Raw genomic sequence first — 9,436 nt, 5'->3', positions numbered from 1 at the left:
CTGACGCTTCACGTGATAGATGATGAGAGACGCCGCGTCCTCCAGGATCTGCTTATCCTCGTAGGAGAAGATCAGGTGAGGTTCACTGGAGGCTCCACCCCCTTCACGACTCTGCTGACTGACTCCGCCTTCCTCCGTACTCTGCTCCTGACGCTACACACACACACACACACACGCACACACGCACGCACGCACGCGTCCTTATGCAGTGAGTGTTATAAAGCTTTATGACGAGTGCTACGATGCATTACGTGTGTGTTATATTAAGTCGTAAAACGTTAGTACCTCGTCGTAGATGCTCTCGATCTCGTTGAGCAGGCTTTTGGATCTCAGGGCCTTCATGTCATTCTGTTTGAAGTTGACCCCCTGGTGGTCCAGAGATTTGAGGTACGCTTTCTCATATTGCTCCCTCCAGATCTTATTAAAGCCCTGCTGAGCTTCTCTCCACTCCTCCTCCTTCGCTTTCAACCTGAAACACACACACACACACACGTTAGCAGATCTCCACAGTATCAGTTAGACAGACATGTGGAAAGACAGACAGACGAATACCTCTTGAGTACTACAGGTACCGCAGTTGCTGGGTTTCTTTTCAGTCCCTCGATGATCTCAGGAGCTTTATCTCCATAAATCCGGTACACGGCACGCCGCTGGATCACCTCCGAGGTCCCACCCAGACAGTCATCTAATCGGAAGCGGTCCTGGTCCTCGGGCGAGAGGCGAGTCAGTTTCTTCTGCACGCTCTCCAGAACTCTGATGGTGGCCAGGTTGGTCTCCAGAACCACATCCAGCTAGAAGGAGATAAAATACCTTTAGCTTTCTTTCACTAGACTTCTTTCCTTCATATCCAGATATCACTACATCCTTCCATCACTTTTATCACTCCTGCCATTACATTACTGTAATCATTTCTCTGCCTTTATCTGTCCCTTTCTTATCCCTCCATCACCCTTATTCTTTCCATCTCATTCTCTTTATTGTAAATCATTATCCATCAGTCACTTTATTGCTTCAGTCTTTTATTTTTCCTGCATTCTCTACATCACTTGTGTCGTTTATTTATTCAGCTTTCCTTTCTTTTATTCTTTCATTTCACCATCACTTTGTCTTCCGCACATCCTTCTTTCTTTCGTTATTTTCAGGTACCATTTAGAGTAAACTGAGAAATGTTCTAAAGTTAACTCTCCAGTTCCTGAAGTGTTCCAGTGAAGAGTCTCACCTCAAACCTCTCGTCCTCACACCGATGAAGCTGCTCCTCATACGGCGTCTTCTTCGAGCTCACAAATGTGGAGTCCTCTGACCACGATGGGAAGGACACCCAGGTATCATTCAGCACCTGTACACACACACGCAGTGACACACACACGCAGTGACACACACGCAGTGACACACACGCAGTGACACACACACGCAGTGACACACACGCAGTGACACACACGCAGTGACACACACGCAGTGACACACACGCAGTGACACACACGCAGTGACACACACGCAGTGACACACAGACATGCAGACCCAGAGAGAGAGAGTGAGAGTGAGAGAGAGACAAACACAGACCCGGAGAGAGAGAGAGAGGGAGAGAGAGTGAGAGTGAGACAAACACAGACCCGGAGAGAGAGAGGGAGAGAGAGTGAGAGAGAGACACACACAGACCCGGAGAGAGAGAGAGAGAGGGAGAGAGAGTGAGAGTGAGAGAGAGACACACACAGACCAGGAGAGAGAGAGAGAGAGAGAGAGAGAGACACACACACAGACCCGGAGAGAGAGAGAGAGAGAGAGAGAGACACACACACACACACAGACCCGGAGAGAGAGAGAGAGAGAGACGGACAGAGAGAGAGAGAGAGGCGGAACCAGAGAGAGAGAGAGACAGAGACACAGACCCGGACGGGGGGTGGGGTGGGGGGTTACCAGAGAGTGAGAGAGAGAGAGAGAGAGAGAGACACACAGACCCAGACAGAGAGTGAGAAGGAACCAGAGAGAGACAGAGAGACCCAGACCCGGACAGAGAGAGAGAGAGACACACACAGACCCAGACCCGGACAGAGAGACCCAGACCGAGAGACCCAAACAGAGAGACCCAGACCCAGACAGAGAGACCCAGACCCAGACAGAGAGACCCAGACCCAGACAGAGAGACCCAGACCCAGACAGAGAGACCCAGACCGAGAGACCCAGACCCAGACAGAGAGACCCAGACCCAGACAGAGAGACCCAGACAGAGAGACCCAGACAGAGAGACCCAGACAGAGAGACCCAGACAGAGAGACCCAGACAGAGAGACCCAGACCCGGACAGAGAGAGAGAGAGACACACACAGACCCAGACCCGGACAGAGAGACCCAGACCGAGAGACCCAAACAGAGAGACCCAGACCCAGACAGAGAGACCCAGACCCAGACAGAGAGACCCAGACCCAGACAGAGAGACCCAGACCCAGACAGAGAGACCCAGACCGAGAGACCCAGACCCAGACAGAGAGACCCAGACCCAGACAGAGAGACCCAGACAGAGAGACCCAGACAGAGAGACCCAAACAGAGAGACCCAGACCCAGACCCAGACAGAGAGACCCAGACCCAAACAGAGAGACCCAGACCCAGACCCAGACAGAGAGACCCAGACCGAGAGACCCAGACAGAGAGACCCAGACCCAAACAGAGAGACCCAGACCCAGACAGAGAGACCCAGACCCAGACAGAGAGACCCAGACCGAGAGACCCAGACCCAGACAGAGAGACCCAGACCCAGACAGAGAGACCCAGACAGAGAGACCCAGACAGAGAGACCCAGACCCAAACAGAGAGACCCAGACCCAGACCCAGACAGAGAGACCCAGACCCAAACAGAGAGACCCAGACCCAGACCCAGACAGAGAGACCCAGACCCAAACAGAGAGACCCAGACCCAGACCCAGACAGAGAGACCCAGACCCAGACCCAGACAGAGAGACAGACCCAGACAGAGAGACCCAGACCCAGACAGAGAGAGAGATGAAGAGAGAGTGCTCCAGTGAGTCACTCTGGAATGAAACCCAGCCCAGACAACATTGAGCCGCTCGGTCTGATAATCTAATGAGGTTTTTAAGGACAGTTCTGTCTCCATCAGCTACATAAATAAACCTACGTTCTGACACTAGGATGATGTGCCTGTGATGTGGATGGGGACCTTAAGCCTTCTGATTGGTTGGTGTGATGTGTGTGTACCTCTTTACACAACGCCGTTCTCCCGCTGCACTTGGGTTGTTGATACGTTTTCGGCAAAGCTCTGTAACTCGATCCGAGTCTCTTACAGGAAGCGTAGTCCACCTCCCTGGCTCCGCCCCCTTCCATGTAGCGCTCCGACAGGCCAGATATAGAGTGTGACAGCTCCTTCTCACCCAGGAATGACTTAAACTGGGTATACAGCTCTGGAAACTTCCTGTAGCACAATAAACACACAAACAACATTCAGACATCTTATTTATAGAAAACGATCATCTTAAAAATTAAACACGTTGGCGTTTACCCGAGGAACGGCGTGACGAGCTGCAGGAGCTCAGCTCCTGACACCACCTCCTGGTTAAACAGGGCAATGCAGCGCAGAAAGTTCTCATACACCTCCTGACTCTTAAACAAACGCCGAACCTGGAGGCAGAGAGAAATGTAGTCAGTGATGAAGAGAGGATGATGAAGGACTGAAGGTGCATCACTGCACCTGTCATAAGCCACAGTTACCTTGTCAAAGAAAGTGAACTCTCGGAGAACTCCGTGCTTCCCAACTGACGCGAAAGACTGATCTTTGGAGCAGGAGAACTTCATTTTCTTCTGCGGTGACAGAGACATAGTCATGTGTGTCAGTAAAACGTAAAGCACAGCCGGTTTTGTCTGTTTAAACATCTCTCAAACCAACCAGGCTTAAAATACACACATCTAAAGTTAATGATCGTTACTGACACGTAACGGACGTGTGCAGTGTGTTTTATTGGTGTGTAACGAGGGCACATCGAATGTGACTGGTCATTTATAGCATTTTATACGCTGGTGATTTTGTCTGTCTTTGTTTATACTCGGAGGAGGAGGAGGAGGGGAGGGAGAGAAGAAGCAAAATAAGGAAAGGAAACGAGATGTTGTGGAGACTGAGACGTGTAAAGAAATGACTCAGACAGAGATACAGGTGGTTTCCAGGATACCTTAAGCAGCGGCGTCATGTGAGGCAGTAGAAGTGGGCGTGGCCTTTTCTTGCCCTGCTTGTTTAACTCCTCCTCATCCATCTTCTTCACCTGCTCCTTGCCCGTTAGAGAGCCGCTAGTAAACTGGAACACACACAAATGTTGCATTAGACACACAGACACACACAGACACGCGCACGCACCCACAGACACACACACAGACAGACACACACACATACAGACAGACGCACACACATACAGACACACACACACACACACACACAGACACAGACAGACACACACGCACCCACAGACACGCGCACGCACCCACAGACAGACACACACACAGACAGACACACAGACAGACACACACAGACACACACACACAGACACACACACACACAGACACACAGACACACAGACACACACACACACAGACACACACACACAGACACACACACACACACACACACACAGACACAGACACACACACACACACAGACAGACACACACACACACAGACAGACACACACACAGACACACACACACACACACACAGACACACACACACACACACACACAGACACAGACACACACACACAGACACAGACACACACACACACACAGACACACACACACAGACACACACACACAGACACACACACACAGACACACACACACAGACACACACACACAGACACACACACACACAGACACACACACACACACACACACAGACACACACACACAGACACACACACACAGACACACACACACAGACAGACACACACACACAGACACACACACACAGACACACACACACTTTTCTCTCCTCACCAGCGATCTCTTGGCGTCAGGAAGAAACTGTCCAAACTCTGCCAGAAGATCCTCCTGTCCTTTAAACAAACTCGCCACTTTGGAAAAAACCTCATCCTCCGTCATCCCTGTACTCGTCCTGCTCCTGTTCTCCTTCAGCTCCAGCTGCTCCTTCTGCAACACAGGAAGTAAACAGAGGAAGTGTTTATCATACACACACACACAGCCTAACTCCACCTCCTTCTCTCGCACACATCATCTACCTGATAGGTGTGCAGGATTTCCAGAAAGGACCTGTAGATTTCCGGATGGTCCAGGAATCGACTCTTGATCTTGTTGACGTAGCTGATGGCACTGTCAAACTCCACAGGACTCGCTTCCGAAGTGGGTGGAGACGCCGACGACGTGGCGGGCTGTGGTTGGCTAGGCAGGGGAAGGGGAAGGGCAAGTCTTCCAGGAGGTTCTGGTGGGACTCCAGACGACGGCGAGGTGCTCTGAGGTGATGCTACAGTCTCGCTCTGAGCTGAACTCGACTCGGTGCTCTTCGCTTTGCCAGGAGAAACCTGCTGTGGAGAACAGACCAGGACGTGAACACAAACAGAACTGGTGAAAAAAAGCACGTTTACGCACCAGGAGGTTACCTGAGCTCGTTTACCTGCGGACTGAAAGGCGACTGCAGAAAGGGCATTCTGTTTTTAGGGATTTCTATCCGGTACCCCGGAGGCAGGAAGGCGTTAAAGCCCAGCACGAGATCCGGGTGGCCATGGAACAGCTGAGACACGCGGTTTATTACACCCGGGGTATCAATGCTGCAGTACACACAGTCAAATCGACCAATCAGTACACAGTTATCATATAATTAACCAATCAGGAAGCACTCATCATAGAAACAAACACACAACTTCATTTTACATCTTGTTTGAAGACTAAACATTAAAAAAAATCATGATCTGGGTTAAAAAAAAAGGTTTAACAATGTGTGTATTTAACATCTACAAAAAAATGGTAAAACACATGAATGTTAGAAATTAAAAGCAAATAAACATTTAAATACCAATTAAAAAGCAGCGAAAGTGTTTAAAAGACTCTTGTGAACGATCACCGATCACATGGCGATACGTCTCAGCCCTAACGTGCGTGTGTACGACGTGCGTCACCTCTGAGACTTAAACTCCTTCATGATGTCCAAGAACTTGTTGTAGATCCCAGGATCGTTCGCGAACCGGATTTTAACCTGATCCAGGTACGATAACGCATCTTCTACCTGCGGAGAAAAATCGACCCGAACCAAATCGGACGACGTTAAACTTCGCTTTATTGTTGATGAAAAAGACTCTACAGTGTTACATGTACAGTACAAGATCTTTTGTATAATATACAGTAGCTGTTCATTGGGACTTTAGCTGTTCTTTTTATTTTAATAACTCTAAAAGCTGTTCATGTTTGCTATGAAAACATCATGAGCAGTTCTGACTGTTCTGGGCTGGTCCTCTGGGGGTAAAACAGTAATGTGTGTCATAAGAGTTAGAGCGAACAGCTAAATGGGTTCTTATAACTAAAGTGAACAGTTAGAACAGACAAACTGCCGGTGTTATATGGTGCAAATGAACAGCTTAAAACCCACAAGGATACAATTCAATCTAAAGTGAAGAAAAATGTTTCTTATGGTCCAAGTGAACAGCTAACAGCAGTGAACAGCTAACAGCAGTGAACAGCTAACAGCAGTGAACAGCTAACAGCAGTGAACAGCAGTGAACAGCTAACAGCAGTGAACAGCTTGATTACAACAGTGTTAATCAAACAAAGAAGAGTTTCTTTAAATGCACGTAGCTAAACACGGAGTGACTCCAAAGAAAGAACAGCCAAATCAGCAAAGTGTCAAAAGAACAGCTAAATGTTTAAGGCCCGAGCGAACACTCTTCTCACACACACACACACACACAACAGCTTACTGTGTTATTAAACCTAAACTGAACAGCATGCGTGTCATGTGTCATGAGTCCTGAAGAACATGGCTGAAACAGCTCTTCTCTTATTTTTAAAAGCACAAATGAACAGCTCATGAGATGAACCAGTTAAAACCTTTGAGGACATCACAGTTAAAACAGTGAACAGCTCACAGTGTTGGTAGGAACCACACAAACACTTCAAGGGTTTTCTCAAGGTCCAAAGAAAAAGCTGAAAGTGCCCTGATTGTTAATAACACCGAAACAAACCGCTGCAAGACGAACAGCTAAAGCCCCCGAAGAGCCCAAAGGAACCGCTAAAGCCCCCAAATTGACAGCTAACTGCCCCGAAGAGCCCAAACGAACCGCTAAAGCCCACAAAGGTCAGTTAACTGCCGCGAAGAGCCCAAAAGGACAGCTAACTGCCCCAAAGATCCCAAAAGGACAGCTAACTGCCCCGAAGCGCCCAAAAGGACAGCTAACTGCCCTGAAGCGCCCAAAAGGACAGCTAACTGCCCCGAAGAGCCCAAACGGACAGCTAAAGCCCACAAAGGAACCGCTAAAGCCCACAAAGAGCCCAAACAGACAGCTAACTGCCCCGAAGCGCCCAAACGAACCGCAAAAGCCCACAAAGGACAGCTAACTGCCCCGAAGCGCCCAAAAGGACAGCTAACTGCCCCGAAGCGCCCAAAAGGACAGCTAACTGCCCCGAAGCGCCCAAAAGGACAGCTAACTGCCCCGAAGCGCCCAAAAGGACAGCTAACTGCCCCGAAGCGCCCAAAAGGACAGCTAACTGCCCCGAAGCGCCCAAAAGGACAGCTAACTGCCCCGAAGCGCCCAAAAGGACAGCTAACTGCCCCGAAGTGCCCAAAAGGACAGCTAACTGCCCCGAAGCGCCCAAAAGGACAGCTAACTGCCCCGAAGCGCCCAAAAGGACAGCTAACTGCCCCAAAGCGCCCAAAAGGATCGCTAAAGCCCACAAAGGAACCGCTAAAGCCCCCGAAGAGCCCAAAAGGACAGCTAACTGCCCGAAGAGCCCAAACGGACAGCTAACTGCCCGAAGAGCTAAAACGGACAGCTAACTGCCCCAAAGAGCCCAAACGGACAGCTAACTGCCCCAAAGAGCCCAAACGGACAGCTAACCGCCCCCCGAAGAGCCCAAATGAACAGCTAAGCTCTATAGGTTTTATAGGTTTCCTGTTACTCCTGGTGATGTTAATAAAAACCCAGACGAACAGCTAAAACCGATCACGGTGAGATGAGTGTGGTGACGAAGAGCTAAAAGTGGTGCGTGAACAAAGAGTGAACAAAAGATCAGTCCGGGTATTTTGTCGTGTGACACAAATGAAAGACAGAAAGAAAAGTGAGTTAGCTGAAGCGAGAGAAGCTAAACTGCTCCTGCAGCACATGATCACCATCATTACACCAGCTACAACTGTCCTTAACACACACACACACACACACACACACACACACACAGGGGCCGAACATTTAGACAGGTTTTAGTGAAATAAATCAAACGAACAGTAAAGTTTCAGCCTGCGGACGGCTCACGTCTGAGGGGTGAAGCTAAAGCTAACGCTAAAGCTAAAGCTAGGAGCTGGTGTTCAGGCTTCAGCAGCACAACAATGGTGCAGTGAGGAAAAGAAAAGAGTGTTTTCACTGCGTCTTACCTTCAGTTTCTGAAAGTGTTGCTGGTGTTTGTGAGCACTGAACGCTTTGTCCTGGATCTGGTTGATGTGCTTCGTGCTGCTGGGAGCCTGAATTTTCGCCATTGTGCTCAGAGCAGCAGCAGCAGCAGCAGCAGCCACACAAACCGGATTATTGTGTGTGTAACTGTGTACAACAGATCCGGGAAAGTCACCAACACGACCGGGGTCGTTTCGCCCGGGCGCCTTGTTTTAGCTGCTGCTGCTGCTTCAGTCGCTGCTGAGAGGAAAATAAACAGGGAAAGAAAGACAAATGTCGGACCTCCAAAACTACACCAACTAGCCGAGCATTGTGTTTACAAACCCGCCGTTTAGCGCACACAAACACACCGACAACACCGGACACTTTCCGCCTCAGAAATCTCTACTATTATTATTTCCGGATGATTATTATGATGATTTAAAACTAACAAATAATCTGCGTCTGTCTCTTTAAATCTGGCCGCAGCTGAGCGCGCGGGTGAAAGGAGAGGGAGGGAGAGGCTCGGACTGCGCATGTGCACGCACAAATGGGGCGGAGATCGATGGGACGTGGGAGACCCAAACGCGCATGCGTGCAAAGCTCAAAACTTAGTGTCTGAGATTCTGAATCTCTGAATGAAATTTGTTTGTCTTTGTGTGTGTTTGTTTTTGTGTTTGTTTTTGTGTGTGTTTGTTTTTTTGTGTTTGTTTTTGTGTTTTTGTGTGTTTGTGTTTGTTTTTGTGTTTGTTTTTGTGTGTGTTTTTGTTTTTTGTGTGTTTGTTTGTTTTTGTGTTTGTTTATGTGTGTTTTTGTGTTTGTTTTTGTGTGTGTGTTTGTTTATGTGTGTGTTT

General features: G+C 49.0%; 1 protein-coding gene across 2 annotated transcripts in view; it reads right to left on the bottom strand.

Annotated features, from left to right (window-relative positions):
* The window catches only part of sin3b (SIN3 transcription regulator family member B), a 15,014-nt gene extending 5,926 nt beyond the window's left edge, over positions 1-9,088 (bottom strand). Inside the window, exons 1-13 of one of the 2 annotated variants that reach the window (XM_060881023.1) lie at positions 8,588-9,088; positions 6,126-6,232; positions 5,624-5,777; positions 5,232-5,534; positions 4,990-5,142; positions 4,174-4,296; positions 3,719-3,808; positions 3,510-3,628; positions 3,209-3,422; positions 1,220-1,336; positions 553-791; positions 286-469; positions 1-153 (exon numbers count right to left, since the gene is read on the bottom strand). The exon at positions 1-153 is cut by the window's left edge and continues 541 nt beyond it. In XM_060881023.1, the coding sequence (XP_060737006.1) occupies positions 1-153; positions 286-469; positions 553-791; positions 1,220-1,336; positions 3,209-3,422; positions 3,510-3,628; positions 3,719-3,808; positions 4,174-4,296; positions 4,990-5,142; positions 5,232-5,534; positions 5,624-5,777; positions 6,126-6,232; positions 8,588-8,689 (2,058 nt within the window). In that variant the 5' untranslated portion in view covers positions 8,690-9,088. The remainder of the gene's footprint in view (positions 154-285; positions 470-552; positions 792-1,219; positions 1,337-3,208; positions 3,423-3,509; positions 3,629-3,718; positions 3,809-4,173; positions 4,297-4,989; positions 5,143-5,231; positions 5,535-5,623; positions 5,778-6,125; positions 6,233-8,587) is intronic. The other variant, XM_060881024.1, reaches the window with a different exon arrangement.
* Between the last annotated feature and the right edge of the window lie 348 nt (positions 9,089-9,436).

Source organism: Tachysurus vachellii, chromosome 11, assembly GCF_030014155.1.
Source record: "Tachysurus vachellii isolate PV-2020 chromosome 11, HZAU_Pvac_v1, whole genome shotgun sequence".
Classification (NCBI taxonomy): Eukaryota; Metazoa; Chordata; class Actinopteri; order Siluriformes; family Bagridae; genus Tachysurus; species Tachysurus vachellii.
The sequence above is the reverse complement of the archived record's forward strand: the minus strand, read 5'-3'. Positions and strand labels throughout refer to the sequence as shown.